The following is a 27364-nucleotide window of genomic DNA, read 5'->3' on the forward strand; positions in this document are numbered from 1 at the left end:
AGCATAAAAATCAATGTCATCAAATTCTTCAAAATATGACGGTCGTCTTCTAATTATTCTCGGGCGTCGATTTATTATTTGCACAAAATCTTCATCGTCAGATGACGATAACATATATTCCAGAGCCATATCTTGCAACATAACCTTTTTACAATTCCGTGAAGATATCAGCCATGAAGTACAATACTCGAAAGATTACTGAAAGCAGTGGCGCTGCAGTATTAAACCTCGGTTATCTACCTTAAACGCCCGAATTTCGCCGTTCAACTTTAACCGCAGTTTAACAACGTTAACCGAGGTTTAAGACAGTTGTGGGACACAATATTTACCGTAAACCAAGTTTAAAGGTTTAAACTCCGGTTAAACTAAGTTGTGAAACTGGCCCTAAGGCATTAAAAATGTATTGACTGTCGACTCCATAAACGTCGGCGATATTTATTTCGTTGTCGCAATTTTTCAATAATTAAAAATAATGCAATTTTACGACAATGTACAACTGTTGCAATAATTTCATCCATCTCATCTATCTCATCCATATTTAAGCGTGCCGCTTCTATGAAACAAATTTCAGTTGCTTAGCCCGTACGAAAACTTGCACCGTGTGAAGCCACGGCCAGTAGCACTGCCAGTACCATTGCCCGTACGGTAGCAAGTAAGAAAATCCAATTAGAAATCCAGTAAGAAAAAACGTATCGTCTGCGGCAGGCTTTAGTTGAAATTTTATAAATCGAGTTGTTGTTTTATGTTGTAACTATAGTAACTAACACGCCATTTTTAATCGAACTAGAAGATTGACCAGACTCTACTTCTAGGGACTCTAGGTTCCACTAGGGACGAAAAATGTTGAGCGTAACTCTCTCTAGTACTACCTTTATGATTTATGACAACTCAACGCTGTATCGTATTACCTGAGGTAAGTTAGACCTTTGGTACTTAGACTACTCTGGTTCTGTAGTCTGATATCTAGGGCCTCCTAAAGAAGAAGAAGAAGAAGAAGAAGTTAGACCTCGTGCTCAGCCGATGAACTTTCGATAGCCGATCAGCCGATATAAATTTCAGAATAGCTATTTGTATAAGTTTCTCATAAACCTCACACATAAATATTGCATCTTTTGAAGGAAATAATAAGCCTCCTTTATTTTTTATGGAAATCAAATCATGGTCGTAAGAATTTAGCTGAAGTTCTGTCAAAGCGTCAACACATTGTTCAAAATTTTTTTTTGTTAAAAAACGTACTGCAATACCTGATATGTATGATATAATACTGCGGGAGCATTTCGTAATTAGGTGCGAGTTATTTTTATTACAATACAAAGCAATATCATATATTTCTAGTTTTTATTATCACAATTTGATGCATCAGTTATTAATGTCTATTTTCCATTATTGGCGGTTTTATTTACTGTCGTAATTAAATTTAATCAAGAAGTGAAATATACTTATATATGATAATGAAATACAGTTTCTAGATGAATCTTCTTTTAATTCCATATGAAGCAAAATTTTTTTTATTGCACTTTGAAATTGCTTTAAACTGAGGGTTATTATTGCATCTAAATTGCTGTCTTATAATACTAAACATAAGTTCTAAATGATCTTGACTTAATTTGAAAGTGCAAATATATTATAACAAAGAATTTGGTTTTTCGCAAAGCATAATCCCATTAAACATTTAATTGAAACACAAGAACCTAAAAATCTAGCATTTCTACGAGAATTAATGAGCATGTTTCCATATGGAGTTTCCTTTAAATTAGAAATATATTCAAAACATTTATTTAATTTTGCATACATGATGTTTCTATTTGTAAAATTAATTCGTGCCCTATTAATTTATCTCATTGCAGGATTCATAGTGATTCTATTTGTTCTAGATGTACAATTTAATTATAAATGTATTTTTTTTATTTTTTAAATATAAAATATATATCTTTTATATAACACAGAACATGTTAAATTATATTAACAGAATTTTGCTAAATTATAGGTTTAGAATGGATCTTAATAGTCTTGTATGTATTCTACCTACTAATAAGAATTTATAAAGTGTAGTAACTCGTCCTACATTCGAGTATTCAAAGCCCATTTTACCTTTTACCTCGTGTGTCTCTCACTGGACGCAGTAATAGCGTGCAACGCGGCTTACCAAGAGGAAAGGATAGCTCCAGCGGGAAATCGCCGCGATGCGTGTCCGAGAGGTACGCGTGTAGCAGCACTTTCATTGTTCTTCTGTGTCTTGGAGTGAAAAGGTGCGAGCGATTTTGCGTGAGTTACCACGAGCACCAGCTGACATATCTGTCATCGTCGAAAGACGAAAGTACTCTAAATATTCTGCGAAGTAAGTGCATGATTTTTTTTTTTTTAATTACAGATTTTAACGAAATGCAAATTCAAATGTCTGTATAGTGAAAGTATACGCGCTGTAGTAATTAACGCGACAAAAATATGAGTAAAAATATATCTCTTGATACAGAGACTAAACAGCGCAAGAACAATTTCAGCTTTTAAAAATTTGGTCAAATTTTATTTTTAGATAATTTAAATATTATATATATATATATATATATATATATATATAGATAGATATAGATATAGATATTGTGATAAGAGTTTTTCAATATTTTTTCTTCCTGTCTTTTTGCTTGAAAAGAAAACATTTAGAACTTCTTATCAAAAAAACTTACATTTATTTCATGTTAACATTTACTTGGAAATTTGTGAATAGTAGCCCCTAACAGCACACTTTATCCAGGGATGTCCCAGGTACATGCGGACGTCTTATGGACGTCCCATGGACGTCTCTGGAAGATCTGTGCTTTTAGGAAGCGTTAAAAAGAAAAAATATTGTTTAATAACAATTCGCTTTTTGAAGAATCTATTTTAAACTCAGAATCTATTTTAAACTTACTTTAACTTTTATTTCCTAGAGAGAACAAACAAATCGGATTGACGTCGATGACATCTAATAGATATTTAATAAACGTCTATTAGACGTTTATTATATGTTATTTCTCCCTGGGTTTTAAAAAAATATATATATATATAGATCAAATAAAATGATATAAATTAGTAATCTTTCTTGTGAAGAAATGTATAATAATTAAATCAAGACATATAAACTTGATAAAGAAATCTTTTCAAGTTTACAGGATTATTTATATTTTAAACAACAAAAATTCTCGCAATGATGTATGATATCAAATGGATACATTAATAAAGACTGCTATACATGAACCATATAAAATCCCGTACATATTAGACTTCTTATAATGTTTCGGGTAGTAGTCCAATGAAAAGTTAGAGAAGTGAATTGCCTAACCGCTGCGCAAATATCTGTTGAACGCGGCCAAAATGATTAACGGAGCGCGAGAATGACGGCGGGATGAATGAAGTTAGATTCTGCATTAGCATACAAGAGCGAACAATGCAATTTCGCCATAGCAACATCGTAGAATCTTGCAACTTAATTCGTCTATATAAGTGGTAAATAACAGTAATATGCACGACGCACACGTTATATGATAGTAATATAAGACAATTAGTCAATTAAAAAATTACGATAATAATATAAGACAATTAGTTAATTAAAAAATTAAATATCTGTATTCTGAGTGTTAGATTTTCAAATTTTTAATTTAGCTGTATAATACCCTGATAAGAAAAATGTGTATATAATTATGTATAAATAAATACATTTAAATAACATGAAAACTATACACGAACTAAAGCAGATCTCTATGCTGAACAATTATCGCATAGATAAATTTATAAACATTTATAAGATTCCTTAAACTGCACTCCGCATGCTTTGTCGGACTTTAAAACATAGATATTTTAGGAAGAACCAAGAAATGTAATATCACACGGAAAATGTTGTGTAAATGTAAATTCATCTAGATAATTATTAAGCACAAAGATCTGCTTTAGATTGTATATTATATAGTATATTATATAGCCTCCTTGATATTTAAATGTGTTTATACATTTCCCGTTGATGTAAAGATATCATTATTGTAAATATATACATTGTGTGTGTGTGTGTGTGTGCGCGTGCGTGCGTGTGTGTGTGTGTGTGTGTGTGTGTGTGTGTGTGTGTGTGTGTGTGTGTGTGTGTGTGTGTGTGTGAATATAAATTATGTCCATGTTTCCTTTTTCTTGTGTAATCTCTATTCGTATGTAAAATAATAAGAATTAAAAAATAATTAGAATGATAATTTTTGCATTATCTTTTTTAAAAACAAAAAGTAAGAAAGTAAGAAAACTACTTACATCTATAATTATATAATAATGTATTAATGTATATAGTAATGATAATATTGTATAAAAATATATATGTAATTATGTATAGAACATTGTTTAATGCAACCGCAATTTTATTTTTTTGTAAAAAAAAGCAATACAGAAATTATTTTTCTAATTTTTTAATTATTCTTTTTATTTTTTCTATATTTATATAAACATGAATATTAAAGAAAAAGAATATATGTATATTAGTCATATTTTTTTAAATATATATAATTATAAATATTTATATTTAACTATATATATGAGCTTTTTTGCTAAACAAAAATTTTATTAATTGAGAGAGAGAGAGAGAGAGAATTTCAATCAAATTAAAAATATTTCCATTAATTAAATCTCTTATCGATTTCTTTATTCTGCTTTTCCAAAGAACTGGTTATATCAAAGATGACGTTAATAGATTTATAAATTTACATCGCGTCGTCGAGTACTATAATTAACGTTAATAAGCCACCCAAAAGATCATGCTTACTTCCTAGTTTCACACAATTCGATTGTTGTTGGCGACAAGCAGAATGGAGACGCTTTCATGCTCTGTTTCGGCGCCTCGAGTTCACCGAGTTTCTACAGGATATGCCTTGAGAGATATTTTAATGGCGCGACATAGGCGGATGCACGTGAATCCGTAGTCGTTATTGTATGAGTCAAAATAAAAGAATTTGATTAATATGTCGTTAATTACAAAACGACATACTAAGTATTCTTTTTTGTGTCATTATTCTTTATTATCACTGACAATCAATTACGAAAAATTAAAAACTTATGGTCTTGATTACTGGCTGTAATTTAGTAAATTTTGAGATTTCATATTTTTGGATACTTAATTTATATATACCATTTTAGCCTTCATGCTTAAAGAAATGGGTGTAAATAAATTTTACATATAACACAGAAGGATAACAAAATTCAATTGGCTGACTATTGTAAGTTTTTCTCGCTTTGGAACGAAAAAACGGATTTATTTAGACGGATTTATTCGGGAATTCCGAAGGGAATTCTGACATATATGGAGGACATAATTTTTTCATTGACGTTAATTTTACATTTTGACTTTATCGTTTTCATTCTTAATATTATGTATTGTATTTTTTGTGTTAAACCTTTAATGTGACTTATTTAATACGTTCTATTTTTAATTTATGTTTAATTTATTTCATTTTATTTATCAATTATATTGCGTAAAGATAAACTTGAAATTTGTTTGAAATTTAGCTGAAGATGGTTAAGTATAATCGAAACGTCCTATTGCAATTCAATAAACTATTAATGATATTTTAATAAAATCGTTTGCTCGCTAATTGACCTTGGTATCAATCACGATAATTTTTCACCTTTTTGCCCTAGAGAAAAAGTTACATGTTCGATACCCTTTTATGTTATTGCTTTCGCTAGATTTGAGCTAGATATTGACATCAAGTACTTTAATTAGTAAATTTTCTTTTATCGCATACCTAATGGATAGAATTATTACATTTGTCGCAGGTAATGCAGTTCAGACAGCTGGCAATTTGGTTATTTGAGCTCTTGTCGATTAGTTTAGCGTATACCGGTATTAGAGACTGGGATGCATGCAGTGGACGATTGGAACGTGCTTTGGACGCATTGCACAGAGATTCCACTAGAAGAAACAAATTGGACGAAGAGGAGACCGGAACATTGTATCAGCGTGAACTACACTCCGTCCCTCTGGAAATGTCTGTTTCCCGTATGACCGTAAAGGTAAAATTCTCTCCAAACATCAAGATTGTTATATTTTTCTTTCGGATTTACTTTACATAAAAAGGATTTCATTTCTTTCTATTAAAAGCATTTGATTTATATTCAAAAGTTTTATTCAAAATTTATATTTGATGTTATATTGCTCAACAAAAATTAATTTTTTTTTTTAAGCACAAGAACAAGAATTTCTGATAGTTTGTTAGACATTAAATATGATTTTATTATTATCAAATTGCTGTATCAATCATCAGAAATCGCAAAAATCAAGCGATTAGTAGCAATTTAGATTTGAATGAATGATTCACTTGAAAACTATGAATATAATATAATTTTAGCATAGTGACTAGTTGTACAGAAGAAGAAAAATTTGTTTTTTTTTTATTTTAAAAAAACTTTTTTTTCTCACTTTATTTAATGTTAAGGAAACATTTTTTACAATATTACAATAAAAATATTTTTTTAATGAAAAAAGAGGACTCGTGTCATTATTTTTCATGTTCTTTAAAACGTTTTTAAAAATTATGGAATGGTTTTAAAGACATTTGTAAAATATTTTTTTCCTGCTTTTAAGTTGCACCGCCCCAAAGTAATGAGTCATACGAGAAAGGTAAATTTTACCTATTTAGGTATCATATGCGATATACTCTTACAATTAAAATCTTGTATGTTTCTATCCAGAAGTCATATATGAAATTTTTCTTACAAGAATGTTTAACAAGACAATCATTTGTAAAAAGTTAAATAATAATTGAACGATTAATGATTGTCGATTAAGACCTGTGCCATTTCACAGCTCTCGGAGAACACAAAGGAGTCCGGAGGTCACTGGGCACGAGTAGAACAATGTGTGTACGATCCCGATCATAATTCTCTGAAGACACGCGTCGTATTCAACGATCTTTCGGTGTCCGGGATGGTGTCCTTAATGCCGCAAAATCAACATGCCCTACTTTCCGCTGAATCTTGCAGAATGACGTTGCGACTGAGACGCGCAGGAATAGATTTTCTCACCAGTCCAATCGCCCGTGGACGCGGCCAGATGCGTATACGTACAGAATCTAGCTTTCTGGAGCCCAGATTCGCGTCGATCTACGCGTACGATTGCCGATCTACACGTATTGACAAGCAAATCAAACGGCAGGATAAATGGCCGCCATATCACCTACCTAACGTCAAAAAGGTAATAATTAAACTAAATATTTGAAAAATTATATTTTCCAAAAAAGATGCCATATGGATGTAATTAAAAAACGTTTGTAAATTATCTTTATTTTAATAATTTAACAAAATGAAACAATTTTAAAATAAAAAAGAAATATGCGGTAATTAGTTAAATGAGGAGACACCGCGCTAATGATCTTAACTTTGACATTTATTATAATAAGAGGTGTTAATATGTATACTGATCAAAATTTTCCTTACAAATTAATCAGTGGTTTCGTATAGTTTTCGAGATATACCTACATCAAATTTATTTTCAATGTAAATGTGTATTTATTAGTAAAGTACGGTTCACTCGAAAGATCTCCGCCTTCTCTACGGGAGAAACCCAAAAGGGTTTCTGGTATAACCTGATCCATCCCGAATTTTTGTTGCAATTAACCACATTACGTACCAGTAATGTGTTTTAAAAACAAAAAATTGATATTTTTAAAGATCTATCCTCCAGATAGACCTTATTTCATTAAGAAATACATTTACATTGTCAACTTTGTTTGTTGATGTATAGTTGCAACTTTTTTTTTTTTTTTTTTTACGGAGGGGAAATGCGTTAACGCATACCCCAGGCCCCGGGGGAGGCCTGGTGGTTATGTGGGACTCTCCCAAGCCGGCGACGTGCCGGCGGGGGCCTACCCACTAAAACCCCTCCGGGTGTCCTACCCTGGTCCTTGTTGGGGGGCTCCGGAAACGCGTGCAGCATACTTCCGGAGCCCCCCGGACTCGCTCGGCCGATGGCCCACTCAGCTCGCCGGAGGCACCCTGGTGGTGGGGCCTCCGGGAGGGCTAAGGCCAAATCTGCCTCAGGTTGGGGGAGGGGGACACCATCCCCCCCGCCTCTTCCCCTGTTTGTTTGGGGGTATTAACCGGGGATCCGGCCCCCGCCGGAGAGCCCCGGGTTTTTCTTCTTCCCGTGGGGGGGAGTAGGGGGAACGTTAAGCTCCCCACTCTCCCCCTTCTCGGCGAGGCCAGGGGGAGGACGGCCAACTAGTGCGCTGGACGCCCTCCCCTCCCCCCCATGTCAAGTTGGTGGACTGGCCTCGCCGGCTTCAATAGTTGCAACAACCTCTGTGGTCAACCGCAATACAGAAATTCGGTAGATTTAGATAGCCAAAACTCTTTGCATCATTATCGTTAAGTTGAGTATTCTAGTAATTATTTTAATTTCAATTAACATAATTATCTTTAAATCTATATCAGGCCTAACTTTTGTATACTTTATCGAATCATTTTTTCTATGTAATAAGTTTAATGTTTGTGAACACTTTCTGTTACATCATTTTTTTACTTGTTTTATAGGTAACACCGATGCTGTCGTTATCTTTGAATGACAAGTACGATGCTGCGGAACCAAGACAATTGGCGGGCAACACCAAAGAAATGGATATCGTTATACCGAACGACAGTCGACATCCGCGTTACTTGCATGCACCCGAGACGAATTTCGGTGTATGGAGAAAGAATTCGTGGATCACCAAATCGTCATCACGTCGTAAACGCTCAATGGCGCGTACCGCAATGATTATCACGTCGCGGGACTTTGTTGATTCTCTAATAAATAGGCGCAAATCAATGGAGAAGCCTGCGAATTTCACTAAAATTCTTAATCTAACCAATGATTTTCAAAACGAGGATTCACCACAAAATGCATCACGAGAGACGAGAGAACTCGTAATAGATGACAATCTCGACAACCTGTTTTCCGTGAACTCGGAGGATCCCAACAGGAGTTGGCAATCTAAAGAGTATATTACGAGAGAGATGGAAGATGTATTTTTGCAAAGTGCTAGCCAAGCGTTGACTAGATACATCGAACGTCAACTGCATCCGGCGATCAAAGAGACACTAATGCTGTCTATGGGCTACACTATTAGTTATGGCTGAAACTTGAAGAATATTCAGCATATTGTAATTAATCCTTCAGAAACCGAATTATTTTGTCATTAAAAAAATCTTTTTTACTAATTTTATTTCGAATATTTTACAAGTAAAGATTCTTCCAATATTTTCTTTATTTTATTTTTTTCGTCATCTAGCCTCTTTGGAAGATTTAGAAATGCCTTATTATTTGACCATATTAATTATAGACTTAATGGACATTGCGATTGATCGCATCCCAATTTCTTATTTGAAAAAGGTTTGGACTAATTGTAAGTTAAGTTCGGGATTAATTAGGAGATACATTTTGATAAAATATTACAAACTTACATAATTATTTAATATTCTATATTATATTAAGTTTATATAATTGTGCAATTTCACATAGATATCCTGTGATAGTTTTAGTAATGATCATTTATTGCTTGCGTACACGGAGATGCTGTATCCCCGCACTAACTAGTGGCAGCAATACCGAAAACTTGTTTAGAGCAAACCTTATATCGTATTGAGAAAATTCATTCGTTTATAACATATTTCCATATCATTTCTTTTATGCGCTTGGTGTACAATAAAGCTTTCATTTGTACATCATACTTTTCCGATTATTAACCGATCTTTTTTAGTGGTACCACCACAGTATACTTTATCCTGGAAATATTCCAAATTATCCCACATTAATTTAACCAATATACGATTCCACGGATATTCCAATACCAATCGGGATATCTTGAAAGAAGAATGGAATATCGTTAAATAAATCATAAGATATCATATAAATCATAAGATATCTTATTGATTGTAGGACCATTCAAATCATTTAGACTCTTTGTGAAAAGCGAATTTACGGATAGTACAGAAAAAATATTAGACCTACTGTTTAGCATTCGTTTCCACTATGCAGTAACAGCTGATGATGAAAAGGCACTGGGTCAGTACTTAAGAAATATAAAGAACTGATCCATTCTACACTTAACAATTAAGAATCAACCTGCCTACCAAAAGGTCACAGAATCAACCATTACCGCCTTACATTATTTAGTACGAAGTTTGGAAGGAACGATAGAAGCTAAAGAAATAGTCCTCTATGCCTTCATGGACATTGAGGGGGCTTTTTACAACACACTCCTTTGAGTCTGTGTTGAGGAAGCATCTACTGAAAAAAGACTTCTAGCCTGCAATTGTGGGATCACACGCGTTTTACGCTTCTATTAAAAAGTACACCGTAATGCGATGGTTTTCAATCGTAACTTTACTTAATGTTAGTTTCAACTTTCTAGTATACGATTAAAAAGTACAATAAAACGGTAATAACAATTGGTGAAACTATGTAATTTTGGCAAATATGTGAACAAAGTTACGGCAAATGTAGGGTAACTTTTAAAAAATTATAACTTTTTAAAAAATCATTAGAGAATTGTTTCAAAAAAGAAATTGAAGTTAAAGGATATTTTTATTTTAAAAAAATTCTATTGACATGGAATCGTAATGTAATGTTAATTTTGCAGCATGAATAATGCTTATTTTTACGATATAAAATTAGCAGATAATGTGGGATTTTCAATAATTATAGCTTCAGTTCTGTAAATTTAATGAACTTTAATATAAATTTAGTGGTGAAAAGTAAAAATTACAACTTTATATTTATATATTTGTTTATACTATACTTCACCCGATCATTTTCAATTGCGTATATCTCAGTACGTAATGCATAGAATTTGAATAATTTTTTTTTTTTAACGAGACGCCAAAAGGTCGAAAAAACGAATAAATAAGAGCAAAAATCAAAAAGTTGAATATATTCGAAGTATTCAAAAGAGGAGCGAAAAATTTATGAATGCCAAGCATTTTTGTAAACAGCCCGGGTATGTCGACCCAGGGTTAAAAGTGGCACACCGCGCCTTCTGCGTTTAAGCTTGGAAGCGGCCTCCGGTTGATGTTTACCGGGAATGATGCGTTGCATTTTGGAGGATGCATCGTTACATCTGTATGATTTTTACAAGAAATAGAATTCCGCCGTATCTATGTGATAGCTCTTAAAAAAAAATTATATTATTAAATCATAATGTAATAAATATGTACAAAAATAAAAAGTTTAATTATTTTAATGTATTGTAAATTACAATAGAATTTATGATTTTTTGTTTTTATCATGATAAATTACTACGGCTGCAGTGAAAGAACAGAAGTCTAGAAAATAAAATGAATAATATAGAGAGGATTTGATTGAAGTGTACAAACATAAATATATACATACAGATTTACTATATAATATTTACATAAATTTACACATATTGCACCAACAAAACCGACACTATAAAATTTGCAAATGAGTATATATCATTTTTTCTTGACTTTTTGTATATATTGGAATGTGTTGTTTTTGGCTGACAAAAATAATTATAATTGTTCAGATATATATTTTGGCTCGTATTTAGAATGTATTTTCCGTCATTTTATCCTTGGTTTACATTTAACGAAAATAGAATGACTAAAAAGCGCGTTTCAAAAAATATGGGCTTATATCTTTCAAATTTCTTCAATTCTGAATGTCAATTGAGCACATCTTCCTTCTTTAATTTTTACTAATTGTAAGAATTCTAACAACATTTTCAAACCTCTTCTTCTACTGTTTTAAAATGTATATCAATTAGATGTTGGAGTGATCAGAACAGATAATAATAATCTGCCAAGGCTAACAATAAGTGTAGGGAAAAATTTACATGAATTTTTCAGGCCAAAAGTATAGATGACTTCTTTATGGCATATGACCAAATGTTGCGCTATAAAATAAAATTTCTAATACCATGTTTTACACATTTTATGAATCGTTTTATGATTCACTAGTATCATCGTGAAAAAAAGCAAAATAAATTATTTGTGGGTTCAGCAGCATTAATTTTTAATAAAATGCGAAAAAAAATATAATGCTTGAAATGTTTTTAAAACGGCAAATATTCATTGCTGTTTTGTAAAGTTATCATTTGCTTCGCCAAAGTTTATAGTATTTTGCAAATATAGAAATCCGCACTTGAAAATTATAAAAAATTGAGAAAATATTTAATTTTAAGAAGGAGTTAAAAGACACCGAATGTAAAGACAACAAATTAATTTACACATCCAAGTATAGATTAAGTAACAATTCTTAATGAATTAACGCAACTAAAAACAAACAATAGATCAAAGATATATTTAAAAGCTCTTTTGTAAATTAAATTAAGAATTTTGTAAGGGAGAGAGGGGGGCAAATAGTGACAATTTAAATTTCTTCTCTTTCCCGTATCTATTCTATCACCCACCATCAATACAAAGATAGTTCTCAAGTATCTATTTTTTTTTTTTTAACGGTGAAACTATAAAGCCAAATTTGACTAAAGCATAAGCTTAAAATTTTGTTTTCGTGAAAGCAAGGTTAAACCAGGATTTTGTTTTGATACTTTAAAGTACATTTTGTTGATTGATGAATCTTTGAACGATATTTAACCTATTCTGTATCGTACAGTATCTTCTTTCATGTATTTTGATATAATTCGTATACTTGGATATCAAATTGGTTTCTCTCGGTAAAATTTTAAAGAAAAAAATAGCTTTTAGAGCAAATAGTAACAAATGTAGAATTGTTCATAGAGAAGTTAGAGTTGTTTTGTTCATAGAAAGAGTGGACAATTAAATTCATTACTCAAAATTCTAATTAGTAAACAATTAAATTTTGATTAAATTGTTATATTGTTTTCTTATAAATTACGAATCTGTCTTGCATTTACGATATTTCGTTTTTATTATTCGTGATTTATTTTTTTTTCTACAGCCATTACTAACATATACGTACAATATAAAAGACCGTTTTATTTAAAACATCAATTGTTATCACTTGCCCCCTAAAATGTCACTATTTGCCCCATATTATGGACAAATAGTGACAAATATAGAATTGAATTTTTATGAAAATTTAGCCCTTAGGTAATCTCTAATTTTTTCTCTAAGTTTTTCTTAAATATAAGAAACCACTCTCCCTTACTCGAGAATAATGCTCAGAAGTTTTCACATTCAAGATTCTTACAAATCTACGTTTGAAGAAGCAAATGTTCTGGAATTTTAAATAGATACTCTGCCTTTATATTGTGTTAACGTTCTATACTCTGTTCACAGCAAGAACATACCGAAGTTTGCGTGTTACTCAGTACCGTATATGTAAATATGGCACGCTCGAGGCCCGTAATTATTGTTAAAAAATTAAACACATGAAATAATCTCTACATTTCAGTGGGATTAAATCAAAATCGTAATATGTATTTAAAATTACATAATTGTCTATGATTTACGAAATAGTTAAATACATAATACAAACATATTTTTATTAAAGATCGTTTTTATAATTAAATATTACAATAATAACAATAGGGGAGACCAGGGCAATTCAAAAAATGGAAATATCTTTTTATGGGTACATATTAAAAATTTATTTGAAATACTGTAAACGCGTCCTAATGTAACGATGCTGCTAACAGAGTTTCGTTGGCAACGGCGTCATATTGAAGTCGTAGTAGTGAAAAATGTGTTTTGCGACAGTCGAAGTAATTTCTGATAGTTAACATTTCTTCAAAATTTAAGTAAGATAAATAAGATTTTAAAAACTTTAAATGTATCGTGTGTTCAGTTGAATGTATTTGAAACATTTCGTGTTTACTTTTTGCTGTGTGATGTTTGCTTTTGTCGATCATACGCAATAATGCGCACAGTTAACATCGCTATTCAAAACACCAAACGTCGAACCGTCATTCAGACGATTTTTTTCTTTCATATTCGCGTTTTATGTATCAAAATATACAATTTAATACTCAACAGATGTAATCACACGAAATACGAATAGTCCTCGACTTGTTCCGAAAACGGTAAAGCAATAAAATTCTCTATTGTACGTTTGCATTTTTTTATTGTATGTGGTATTTCTTCATAATACTATATATCCTTTTCTGAATAAAACAAAGTCTTAACAATAACTTTTTTTACATTTTTTAATTTTAAAACAAATTTCAGAATATTCCCGAACTAGCTTCGAATTACCCCGGGCTCGGGGCTATTCGAAATATTTAGCATTGGTCGACATTTTTATAAGTACTTCCAAGCAAGTACATTTCCGTATTCTATCTATAACGGCATTGTGAAGGGGAAGGTTCAACCTTTCAAACAACTTTTTTTTTTTTAATATATATAGTATATATATAATGAATATAAGACTCAGGAGATGCGCAAAAGAAAAAAAGTCTTCCGAATAGCCCTAGTCTCCCCTATACAAAACAATAAAGTAAAAAATAAAATTTTATAAACAAATTACTAAATACTAAAAAACGTAACATGACAAGAAATAATTCTTATTTTACAAAACCTTATCATAAGAGTTATTATAAAATAATAACAAAAAAAAACTAAAAATTGTTATAATAAAAAGTAATATATCGAATTGATATACAAAGAAAAATTATAATACATTAAAAAATACATTAAAAATGCTGTATTAGTTTTTGTCAAAAGTTCATCAAATAAACACAAATAAGAATAGTCGATTCATTCAATGCCTTTTACAAATTTAATTTATTTTGTTATTCTGTAATACGTAGCATCTCAAAAATTAACATCCAAGTCGATGCTCTTATTACCTGCAGTAAAGAAACGAGTACAAGAACCTGAGCGGGAGGTGATCTCCTTCTGTAAGGGAATATACGCGGGATATACGAATTTTCGTTAGCGCTGGGTACGTTCTTGCAGTGAACCAAGTACATATGTTTACATACGATCTTGTATCAATTTCATACATACTCTTACTTATGGTTATCGCGCAAAGTTAAGATAGATCGGAGATTATTAATTCTGAACTTTACTAACTGTTATATTGATTCGCTTTTTGCTTTTTTTATATATTAAAAAAAGTGATAGTCGAGCAAAAATCTATTTTTCTTATAATTTGATATAAATCCATTAGCCGAAAGTATTTCAAAATACTACTATCTTTCGTCACGTGGACGTATCTTGGCTCGTAAGGCGGAATCTATATCACAATTCGCTTCTTATTCTCTCTCGTTTAATAGTTGATACATGTACAGCACTCCGAGATTCATAACTTCGTTTTTCTACTTTCTCCTCTGTTTCTAATAATCTAATAACGTTATAGTACTTAAAAAACTTTCGTTTAATTAGATGCGCCTTCTTTCGATCTTTGCTAAGATCATCAATAGAGCCTAAAATAAAATGAATGTCTTTGATATGCTCTAATTTGAGTAGAATAATTTTACGTTTATTACGCGCAATTTTTTTATCGAGAAAAGCTAAGTGCCGCCTTAACTTTCTATAATCTTGCAAAAGTTGCTCAATAATATCTAAGCACAGCCTTCGAATTCTAGTGATACACTTATCCGGCGCTTCACCAGTTCCCACCTGACAGATATTGGTTAGAGCTTCGACATGGGAATCACCATCCAAGTTCGCCAGTACAAAGTTCAGTAAATTTGGAATGGTAATAGGAACGGAAAATGGAAACACAGTACTGTCCTCTTTTCTAAAAAAATTGTCACAAAAAGAGTTATTAATAGTAAAATAATATATTTTGAAACTAAAATAAATATTCCATGTAAATCAAAGTTCATTATTCATTAATAATAATATTAACAATAAAAAAACCAATAAAAGATGTTTTCATATAAAGCATGTTGAGAAAAGTAACATACTTAAACTTAATAATCAAGAAATCACAGTTTACGCACCTTTTTGCAGGAAAGAATAAGATGGATGGAAAACGATTCATGCTGTATTCCCAAGGTAAATCATTGTTATCTCCATCAACTCTTGCAAAAGTTAGGTGATTCATGTTGGATAAATAATATGCCACTGTTAAGTATACATACGATATAGCGCTACAAAATCCACAGTAAGGGGAATGATACATTATAACAACATCCTAAAAAAAGTTTAATTTTATTTTAATCTATCATATAAGCAATACAAAACAACAATTGGCAAGAAAATTATAGCACTCGATATACTTTCGTTTTAATACATTTCTATTTTGTAAACAAATTTACAAAACATTTTATATGTTCACATGTTAATTTTGATTATTTAAGAATACTTTTATTTTTTTTATATTTTTAATAGTTTGCATTTTGAGAATAAAAGAAAGTAAAAATGAGAGTGAGAGTGGGAATAGAAATAATAGTAAAAATGGAAGTTAAAGTGCAAGTGAAAGTAAAAACAACAGTGGAAGTAAAAATAACAGTGAAAGTAAAAACGAAAGTGAGAGTAGGGATAAGACTGAGCGAATGAATGAGTAAGAGTGAAATTAAAAATAAAAATAGGAATGGAAATAAGAACAAGAGTGGGAAGAGTGAAAGTAGAAATAAATATGTAAATGGGTGGATGTGTGAATGAGTAGTTGAATAGATGAGTGAATGAGTGAGTGAGTAAGTGAGTAGGTGGGTGAGTAAGTGAATATATGAATGGAGAAGAGAGTGAGCACATGACGAATAAGAATATTATCAATTTTTGCTTCAGATTATTTGTACAATCTTAAAAGCATCAGTAAAAGAGTATTTTTTTTATACATCCAGATTTATAAATAATCATCTCTTCTAATGTTTGAAAACAACTTTTTTTAATATTCAAATATCGAAAAATAAATGTATCAAGTTTTAAGTAGCTTTTATATGTATTTTTTTTTTATATATAAAAATGGTAAAAATGCGAGATATCCTTTTTCGAATCTATGTATATTATACAGGTTGTTTCAGAAATAGATTGCCAAACTTCAAGAACATGTTCTACTTATTGAAGATAAAAATTATGTGAATTAGAAAATTCTTCCTTTCAAAGCTATAAAATATTTTTTACGGTAAAACTTCTTAATAATAATATCCAATAGAATAACAAATAAGGTCAAATTGTTTCTCCCGATTTAAACCGATTTAATTTTTTAAATGTTCTAATCAAAATCTATTATAAAGTTTTTATAATTTAAGGCTTCTGTCTACTCGCTACGGCAATATTGAAGTCCTGACGTCATAAGCATAAAATGACACGTAATTTTGTCCGACGTGCCATTTGTAAATAAAGACAATTTGGATAAAACAGAACAAAATCTTATGAAAATCCATAGTTTTCAAAGATAACCAAGAAATTCCTTGAAAATTCCAGGTTTTCCTGATTCTTCCCAGTAAATATCTCAAAAATGCTTAACAGTCAGTTCCGCCGACAGCAGTCTCGTAAACTTTGACGATTAGCGGCATGGACCACTGATTCCTCGAAAAAAATTAGTAACAATAACACTTCGTAAAGATAACACATCAAATTGCCCTTGTATGTACTTAATCATGTTTCGAAGTTTGTATTTTCGGTATATTGAATCCGAATATATTATGGACAGATCGTCATATAATATTTAGCTTTTCAACAAATATTCTACGGACAGAATTACAAGGAATACGGTGACGCCAGCCAAACTTATGGCCCTACAATGCTTCGTCGATACCAGGAATCTCGGTATGATCTTATGCTAGAAACGGCCAGAGGACCTTACTAGGGACAATGACATATCGCTGTACATACACACATGTACATGCGTACATTATAATACATCTCGTGCACATGTACATTATGTATATGTATAATAAACCATATAATATACAGAATTTAATTCTAATAATTTTTGCATTCCGAAGAATACTTCCATTCTAGCGACATACTTTCGCCCACAAACTTATTTCTGAATATATTGTACAATTTATTGTACAAAATTCTTATGCAAACATTGTTGCAATAACCATACCTTAGATGGATCCAAAACAGTGTCCAAAAATGTTTTTGTTGTTAGTTCTGGCACACGAATCTTCGATCGTGAATCTGTATTACTGCCATTGCCTTCATCAAGCAATTTGTTTATTCTGTAACCTTTCGAATTATCTGAACGCAATGTTCGTTGCAACAAACCTTGCGTATAATTATTTATGAAATTGACGAGAGTGTACTCGCTGAATTCATGATGCATGACATATTGACTCTCCAACTGTAATACAAAGGAAAAAATTATGAGATTATAGAAGGAAAAAACATAATTTACAAAATAAATTTTTTTTTAATTTACAAAGACCAAATCGGTCAGTTTTGAATAATAAAACTTTGCGAGATAATAAACGTACTACTCTATTATTAAAACATAACATCGTCAAAACTTACTGCAGCATCCAAGATGATAACAGTGGTTTTATTTTTCCGTTTCGATATATCAATCCCAAGATGTTCTGCAAAATGGAAATAATGCAAACTGTCAATGGCTATCAATGCTAATGTCTTGTTGGTTTTACAGACTGATTCTTTTAAGCTGATATTAAACTGTCTTGGAGAATCTCGTGGAAATAATGAAGGATGATAATCATTCCCAGCCAACCATTTTTTGCATTCTTCCTTTAAAATATCTCTCCTCACCGTGCTTGCGGATCGTGAATCATTTTCTTCCTTCAATAATGATGATTTATATTCTACACCTGCATGCAGCCTTAAAACAATAGTTTCTTTTTTTGACCAAGAAGCTTCAAATAACAAATACTTGCATTTACAATATGTATAAACCATATATTACCCTTTTAAATTTGGCTCTTTCTTTAATTTTATTGACATATAATTCTTGTTATAATTATATATCTGTTTCTCATATTCTCTGATGATAGGAATTGTGAATACATCTGTATCTTTGCAGACATCAATTTTTTTAGAAATGTCTGTACAAATTTTCTTATCTAACGGATTCATCATCTTCGTCTTGTATAAACATTTATTCATTGCAACGTTCGCACAGCAACTATTGTTGAGCCATTGCTGAATCGATATGCTAGCAACTGATTCCGTTATTTGCCGAGTATAGGTCTTATTTTTATTTAAATCAGCGCACTCTTGATTCTTAGAAAGGTGTCGAATCACCGCTGTACGTCGTTTTGCTTCTAAACGTGCGACTATATCCTTCACTACCATACTATCTGCGCAGTTGTAATATTGCAATCCAATCTCCCTTATCTGAACAATATTTCAATATGAGTCAATTATTTGCTATAAATAAATATACCTTCTGTAAGAATATTCATTATACTTGGATTGTTCCAATATACAGTACTGAAAATCTATAGTTCACGTTACATATACTATTTTCAGTGTATGACAATGTATACCGTATACACGACCTCAACGTATGAAAGTTTATTACAATGTTCTTTTCACAATTTATATAAAAAAAGAATCTTATTGATTCTTACAAATATCGACTCAGATGTCACATAAAAAGATGTTATATAGATTATATTGCAATTCTTTTATTAGTATAACAAACGTTTAAATTATAAAATATCCTAACTTTTCCCAACAATGGTAACAAACATGAAAACGTTTATTGCATCTTAAAAGATATTCATTGAATACAGGGATGTCAGACTACGGCATATGTTTGTCTTCTTTTGTTAGTCGACATTACTCGAAGTGTGAGCGCGTACATTACACGGTACACTTGAGTGCGGCATACGACCGTGCTACTGGAATCCGTAGTCTGATATCCTTGGTTGAAAATAAATAAAAAAAAATTTGGCAGCAATAGTGTCATTAAATGTAACATGCTATTCTGAAAAAATAAACATTTCCGATATCTTTCAACTTCAAAATTTTCAGTTTCAAGCAGTACCATAAAATATTCTGAATGCTTTTCATTTAGCTATACAAATCGATACAAACGTCGTTCTATTTTTGTTACTCATAAAAAAATAAATAAACTGTAGTAGTGTCACTAAACGAAAACCTTTATGAACCAAGAAAGGGGGGAGGAGGTGATGATAATACTATTAATTTCTTCACTCATTTTCATCAAATGCCTGTACCTTAATGATGTCCAGGATTTATAGTTTTAGGCTTGAAATTGAATTTGTATCATGTTCATGCTTATTATCGTTCCTATTATGTTTCCAATTTCATAACTGTTTTCTCATAGCAATAATTCTCATGGCGTAATAAAAAATTACAAATCCTGAACAGAATTGTTATATTTTTTAAAATACGTTGAATATTTTTATATCACCTTCCATATTCAAAAAGATATTAGAAAAATTTACAACTTGCTTCTTGTAGATATTAATTAAATTGTTGCCAAAAAGAAGATAAAAAGATAAATGTTACAAAATGATAACGCACCAGATTATAAATATAATTTTCTGTATGAAGGGGATTTCGTGGCGTAAAGAGAAATAAAACTGGTCCTTCGCGGAGATAGGGGGCGAGAGTGAGCGCCTTAATTCCAGGAGGTTGTAACCAAAGAGACGGTTGATGAACGGAACTGCTGATCCAATTCAAGATGTTCTCGGAGGTCCACTCATTGCCTTCTGGATAACTCTAAGTGTTTTTAAAACTGATATATTATGTAAGATAGAGAGTATAAAAATTCGCACGTCGCGTACTTACTAAAGATTCATTCCACATGAGCAAGCTTGCTGATGGAAACTTGTAGACTCCGTAATGCAATTTGCTGGATAATGCGCTAGTCACTATAGCAAACACCAATTCTCTATTTGGATCTCTTTCTAATGACCGTATTGCGGCTTTATAAAACTCTCTGTATCCAGGAGTTCTATCTAATCGTGTAAAATTAAAATATCCAACGACTACTGCCTGTAAGTTAATAATATAATTATTAGAGCGCAAAAATTCGTGCATGTGTCGTACACGGAGAACAGCTGCGTGCGAATAAGGTAGCAACATATCTTGAAGACTCGACGCACGCCGAGATTATATTTGGAAAGATCGGATGCAGTCAGCGATAGCCGCAAATTCTGATAAAATGACGTTTTTAATTTATCTATTGGTAGGATCAAGATTACTGACGTAGTAACCGCGCAGAAATTCAAAAGAAGGTATTATTAATAAACTCGTATCTCTTTTATTTAAAAAAATTGGATATTAATTTTCAAACAATAATAAATAACGGAAATATAAAATACATTTACCCATTTTCTTAAACAAAGTTCCTAAAAATTTGCTAAAAAGTCAACTTAATGAAGTAAAAAACCCCATTAAGATAAACTAAGATTTAGAACAAGATGATTAATACTATAAATACTTCTATAAATAAAATTAACCTTTAAACACACAAGGGAATCGTCAGAGAGACCCCATATGAAGTTTCGAACGCTTACTGTGTGAAGACAAAATGAGATAGGAGGTTCAGACCAAGGGGTAAAACAAAGTTTGAAATCTCTTCCTTCAATTGATATGGTTGATCAACTTTATTAATCAACTAGAATTCGAACGGCACAGCAGCAAAGTTTTGTTAGAGTTTATGGGACTTCTATTGTGTGTGAGTAAAATTTATTTGTTAATAATCTTAAAAAACTCTGTAAAAAAAACTGTATAAAACACGTTCAAACAAGTCCGTTCGCGTATGTTATTCTGTCTAAAGTTATAATACTATATAGTACTGTGGAAAAGGGGGCTTGTGCGCAGGGTCCGAAATATATCATGAAACACATCATTTTTTAATTTTACGTATCTTGAGTTAATCAAAAATGCTGCATATTTACCTTGTTATATAATTATACTTTTTAATAGAAATAACAATTACATACTTTTTTTTGAAAGTATAACTCTTTAACTTTAAAACGTCGTATTGTAAAGTCCTTGAAAGTTTCTTGCAAAAGTATGATTTTTAAAAAAAGTGAATTTTTAGACACCCAAAAATACCTCATATTCTCCTTGTTACATAATTATACTTTTTAAAAGAAATGACAATTTTTTTTAAGTATAACTCTTTAGCTTTAAAACGCCGCATTTTAAAGTCTTTAAAAGTTTTTTGTTACAGGCATGACTTATAAAAAAAGTGGATTTAACAATTTTTCATTCCTGCTTAATGGTTTTTAAACTTTTATTTAAAAAAAAAATGTTAAATAATATTGATTGAAACCAATGTTACAGCTTCTCAAAGTTGAAAAAATCTCTTAGACCGAAAAATGTGTTTACGTATTTTACGAAATCGGTACGTTTAAGAGTTAAAACAATTAAAAACAACATTTACTTATTCCCTTCCTCTTAAATAGGAAAATTCTTAAAACTTCATTAACACAGCAAGAAAATAAATTTCTTTTTCAAAATTTATACTTACGTCATAAGCAACCAACAATTCCATTAGTTGTTCTTTATGTGTTATTCTAACAATAGGATTCATAAGTGCATCAAGAAAACGAATCATATAAGGTGCTGTACGAATTCCTCTGTAATTAATACCAGAATCTCTGGATGGATACAGCATTAACACTGGATAGCCATGGATTTTATTATACTGTGCTCTACACTCTGACTCGGGATGCCAACAATTAATGGCTGCGAAGAATACCTAAGAACATACATAGTTCTCAAATGCTTATGCATATATAAGGATAAATATTTTATCGGGGTTACCGTAGAAAAGAAAATTCCTTGACTTCTTCTTGTTTTCCAGATAACAATAGCACATACAATTAGATGATTCAAAACAGGATAAGTCTTGTTTTAGCTCGTCTAATTGTCTAATCTGCTATTGTTATCAGTTAGAACTTTACGAATTTTATATGAAATAATAGAAAGAGATAGAGAAGTGTTTATTTCATTATAAAGATTATACTTTCCTCTACTTGATAATCAAATTTTATTAAAAAATAATATAAAATTATATCATTACTCAATCATGTTTTCCTAAATCATGTTTTTAAGGCTTCTTGCGCCTTAGCCGAGAACTCCGCAGTGACGGTAGCGACGTACCGTCGCGAACAGAATTAAAACTAATAGGCGTGAAACGTGATAGATTGACGATGAAATGTTGTTGTGCATGTTTCCTTATTATGTGTTTTATTATGAAAATGTGACTCGTCTCGTATTTACCAAATTCATAAAACTGGACAGCAAGTAAAATGTCTTTGAATTTTATACAATAAAAGCATATTTTTCGCTCCTTTTAATAGCTATCCGTGTGTTTTCCTGTTTGAATAACTTCACTTTACGTGCTCTTTACAACCATTAGGAAGAAAAAGAATAGTCTTAAGATTCCTGATTCCTTGCCGCGGCCATATTGAATTCGTGACGCCAAAAAGAGAGAAATCACGTAAGTTTCCGCCGTGGCATTTGTAAATAAAGAGAATTTGGATAAAAGAGAATAAAGAAATCGCTTTAAGACACTTGTAAAAATGAATCTTGATTATCTTTTTATCCCCTGACAATCAAGTAGTCGTAAAAGGTACGTGAAATAAAGCCTATTTAGGCAAAAAAAAAGAACAAAAACATACGGTTAAGCTAAAGTTTCAGCCGCGGTATTTGTAAATAAAGACAATTTAGATAAAACAGAATAAAATCGCTTTAAAACACTTGTAAACATGAACCTTAATTCTCCCTTTTAAAGCCTATTCAGACAGGAAAAAAAAACACATGGACAATTGTTAAAAAGAGTGAAAAATATGCTTTTACGTATAAAATTCAAAAAACTTTACTTGCAGCCCAGTTTTACAAATTTAATAAATACAAGACAAGTCACATTTTCACAATGAAACATATAATAACAAAATGACATGCAAGATAAAATTTCATAGTCAACATGTCATGTTTCACGCCTATTAGTTCTAATTTTTTCCGCGATACTACGTCGCCATCGTCAACGCGGAATTCTCGTCTGAAGAATCAGAAGCGTTAAATAGGTGTTTACGATGTGATTGCACAGGATTTTCCAAGCAATAAAATGACTTTATAAGTTTTATAAATTTAAACAAAGATCTAGTAGTTGATATAGTCCAAATTTGGTTCAAACCATTTGAACAAAATGGTAGCTACTGAAAGACAACATAATAGTTTTTCACTATAAATTTTTAGCTGCGACAAAGAATTAAACATCATAAAAGAATCCTATATCAAACACTAGTTTTTAATAAATATATAAGATTCGATGGAGCTCGCTTCAAAATATATTGGTCACGCATTTTGAAAATATTTAAATAGCGACGTCATTACATATAATTTTTCAACAAAATTTAAACATCAAATAACGATAAGTATGATTTCTACAATAAACGTAATTTCTCTATCTTTTTACGCTCAAAAACTAATTGATTGTTGGTTACTTTTATTACTGCTTAAAATTGTTATATATCTCGGCTCTAAAAATAGAAAAATTATTTGTAAAGTATACAAGTTCTAAATGTATTGACTATAAAGAAACGTTAGATATAATTTTTAAAAGTCGTAAATACTCTTTAGAACAAGAGTATTTAAGAAAATTGTGAGTAAAGCTCAAATTCAAAATTTTTATATCTGTCCAGACTTTTCCAGATTTTCCTTGATCGATTTAAATTTCCATGACTTTTTCCGATTTTCCAGGTCTATAGCAACCCTACAGGACGGAATCCGATAGCGCACGGTGCGATAGCCCACCAACCAATCATTATCTAATCCAACCAATAGAAAAACTCTAGGCATCGGCCGCTGTGAGTGGTGGTGTGCTATCGGAATCCGCCCGACCCTACATTAGGATCCTGGCTCATTATTTTGTACCTGTGGATGATAAAATTGAGCGACAATTTCAAATTCGTGTCGAAGCGCCTGACTTTCCGCATCCCACGGTGCATAATACATAACAAAGCTGAAATCTGCTTGCGTTATCCTTTCGATCATTGCATCCAGATGACCCTTATAGAAGTCCAATATCACAGAGTTTTGATCGAAAAAAGGTTTTGCTGTGGGAGGTCTGGAGAGTTTGGGTGGTCTACAAAATCCATTTACGCATATATTAGCACGCATATTTTTGACAAAGTAACAAAGATAGTCTATGTGCATGTGTGCATATGGAGCATTCCACCATAAAAGGAATCCACCTAAAAATAAACTGTTTGGGATTTTTTAAATGATAATAAAAACATTAATGGACATATTGTATAAGGTTGATGATAAAAAAAATAAAGTATTATATGTATTAAAATTATAAGTATTAAAAATAAGTATATGCCTTGCATTAAAGATATTAAAAGCTATGGTTTAAATTTAAAAAAAAATTTTTTTTCTCTTTTTTTAACATTTGTAGCTAAAATTAAAACATTTTTAAAGACATGATTTTTTTAGGATTTTTCCCATACTTTCAGATAAAAATGTTAATTTTAGTGAGAAAAAGTTAATAGTATTAAAAAAATTAATTTTCTAGTTTTAAATAAAGAAATAAATAATTCTTTAATAAGATACAATCCATTTTTTTAAATTTAAAAAAATTGTCAAAAATACTCCAATACATGTAGAATGTAGTACCATAAAGCAAATTTTGGGATTGCAATGGGATCCTCTCAAAAACGAATATTTTTCCAATACAAAATTATAATTTCAGCCAAAAGATATCAATTTGTATTGGTCAATTATTTAAACTACGTAAATAATATATTTTTGATAAATAACTATAAAATAAAAAATAGTTGTGAAGTCTTTACATTTTATTATTATTATCTTTATTGAAGTGCATATGAAATACAGTAGCAGAGACATGACAAATTTGGAAAAGAGAATTTATAGGCACATCAAATGGCGAGGCGAGGTATCAGCAAAACTGCTGCATAAATACCTGAGCCCTTAAGAGGATGCTAAAGTAACAGAAGAACTTCCTCGACGTCGGTCCTACAGATCACTGTAGATTATTTTTCGAGCAAGACCAGGCTATTGCTCTTTGTCCATTGCATAGATCTGTCTTTGTTTTTTGATTATTTCGCCATCTGCGAAAAGTCCTATCAACTACTGTTGGGCTCCATATTGCTCTGTTTATGACAGTTCAGCTTCGCTGAGCGAAATATGCGCGTGGTAAAAGCACATTAGCGTATCTTTTTTGTTAGGCGTTCAATCGTAATTTTGCAAGGTCAGTGTTATTCGTGCATGTTTTCTGAAGGGTGCTCTACTATCATTTTGTACGCACGAGCTACACAACTTCTGTATTAAGGTAAAGTTAACCTCAGGTGACGGCTATACGAGTGAATTTTTAATGATTTATTAAATTTTTGTTCGATTTTCTTATAAAATTGACCTGAGCACCCTTTCTTTTTACGCGTATTTCAATTCTAAAAACAGTTTTTGTGATTCTGTAAAGCCAATCCAAAGATATTTAATGCACTGTAAATGTCGGTAATTCGTGGTACTTTAGCATCCTCTTAAGAGACTAAAAAACATCTAAAGAACTATAATTTCTTAAATTACTATAAAAGTATAAAACACAATTCAAAGAATATAAAGTAATATAAAAGTACAAAACACAATTCAAAGAGCACAAAATGCGAAGATTGTATAGAATAGATTGTTCAAATTTCTTAAGGTTTGTTTGTGTCACACGTTGCAACTTTCTCCAACATGCTCCAATACATTTGCAGCAAATGCAAAAGTTAGAGCATGTTAGAATATGTCGGAACATGCAACGTGGACAAACGTCTAGTCACCACTACCATCACAATTTTATATGTTTTTCTTGTAAAGTTGTGTTTTTTTTAAATAAAACTTGTATAATTCTGTCATATATTTTACTCCTAAAACACTGGCACAGTTGACCGTTAAAATCTAGAATATATGTGTGCGTGTATGTATTTTTATGCATATACATATATATATATATATTTATTTATTTATATTTAAACATTTAGAATCTAAAAACACATACATATATATAACCTAAAACTTACGAGTTATGCAGAGCAGCCATAGCGGTAAAAGTGATGACAAAAAGGAAACAGATAATTTCGTAAGAAAACATTTTAGCGGCCAGCCGTTCTTCAATCGCTAGTCTGTCTTTGGCCATATCGTTACTCGACTTGGTCGTAGATGTTGACGTAACTTGGCGCGGTAGGTTATCGGCATTTCTCGGCGAGTTGGTCTCGCGTTCCTCGCTGGACACTCGCCCGGCCATCGCCTGTCGTCATTGATATTCACCGCATCGCTGTTACTCTCTTGCTTTGAACTCCTTTCTTCTTTCCCCCTCCCCCCACTGTTTTTCAAAAATTATTCTTATCTTTCAATTACAAGGGTTATAAACTTGCACCTGTCCGCTCAACCTTCCCTTAGTCACAAGCATGATGGAAGTAACTCACAAGTCACACAAGTCATCACAAGTCACGAGTTCCGCCGTCCGCAAACTTCCGCGGGCGCGGGCATGGGACATATCAGAGGTGCGTTCAGAATGTCGCGACACAACACG

At 31.5% G+C, this 27364-nt stretch overlaps 2 protein-coding genes across 3 annotated transcripts; one reads left to right on the plus strand and one right to left on the minus strand.

Annotated features, from left to right (window-relative positions):
- Window positions 1-812: 812 nt before the first annotated feature.
- Window positions 813-9708, plus strand: LOC105207011. Of its 2 annotated transcripts, none has more exons than XM_026140301.2 (4): window positions 813-913; window positions 5785-6021; window positions 6815-7201; window positions 8539-9708. In XM_026140301.2, the coding sequence occupies exons 1-4, from the start codon at window positions 881-883 to the stop codon at window positions 9121-9123; spliced, it is 1242 nt and encodes a 413-aa protein (XP_025996086.1). In that variant the 5' UTR covers window positions 813-880; the 3' UTR covers window positions 9124-9708. The 2 variants fall into 2 exon arrangements, with proteins under 2 accessions (XP_025996086.1, XP_025996088.1); XM_026140303.2 differs by having other exon boundaries at window positions 870-2338.
- Window positions 9709-11362: 1654 nt separating this feature from the next.
- Window positions 11363-27262, minus strand: LOC105207040 (thioredoxin domain-containing protein 11). The gene is made up of 10 exons (XM_026140300.2): window positions 26853-27262; window positions 24703-24913; window positions 22292-22522; window positions 20599-20805; window positions 20332-20529; window positions 18743-19173; window positions 18340-18658; window positions 17933-18169; window positions 15876-16069; window positions 11363-15670 (listed from the first exon to the last, which is right to left on the minus strand). Exons 1-10 carry the CDS (start codon window positions 27074-27076, stop codon window positions 15169-15171), a joined length of 2754 nt encoding a protein of 917 aa, XP_025996085.1. The 5' UTR covers window positions 27077-27262; the 3' UTR covers window positions 11363-15168.
- Window positions 27263-27364: the final 102 nt, after the last annotated feature.

This window comes from Solenopsis invicta, chromosome 13 (genome assembly GCF_016802725.1).
Source record: "Solenopsis invicta isolate M01_SB chromosome 13, UNIL_Sinv_3.0, whole genome shotgun sequence".
Lineage (NCBI taxonomy): Eukaryota > Metazoa > Arthropoda > Insecta > Hymenoptera > Formicidae > Solenopsis > Solenopsis invicta.

What these genes read in the sequence shown, in the direction of transcription:
- LOC105207011 (XM_026140301.2), top strand. Translation starts at nt 881, where the DNA reads ATGACAACTCAACGCTGTATCGTATTACCTGAG. An exon ending in TTTCCCGTATGACCGTAAAG is followed by an intron (nt 6,022 to 6,814) that starts GTAAAATTCTCT and finishes GCCATTTCACAG; the next exon opens with CTCTCGGAGAACACAAAGGA. An exon ending in ACCTACCTAACGTCAAAAAG is followed by an intron (nt 7,202 to 8,538) that starts GTAATAATTAAA and finishes CTTGTTTTATAG; the next exon opens with GTAACACCGATGCTGTCGTT.
- LOC105207040 (XM_026140300.2), bottom strand. Translation starts at nt 27,076, where the DNA reads ATGGCCGGGCGAGTGTCCAGCGAGGAACGCGAGACCAACTCGCCGAGA. An exon ending in AAAGAGCCAAATTTAAAAGG is followed by an intron (nt 18,659 to 18,742) that starts GTAATATATGGT and finishes TATTGTTTTAAG; the next exon opens with GCTGCATGCAGGTGTAGAAT. An exon ending in TTATCATCTTGGATGCTGCA is followed by an intron (nt 18,170 to 18,339) that starts GTAAGTTTTGAC and finishes TTTGTATTACAG; the next exon opens with TTGGAGAGTCAATATGTCAT.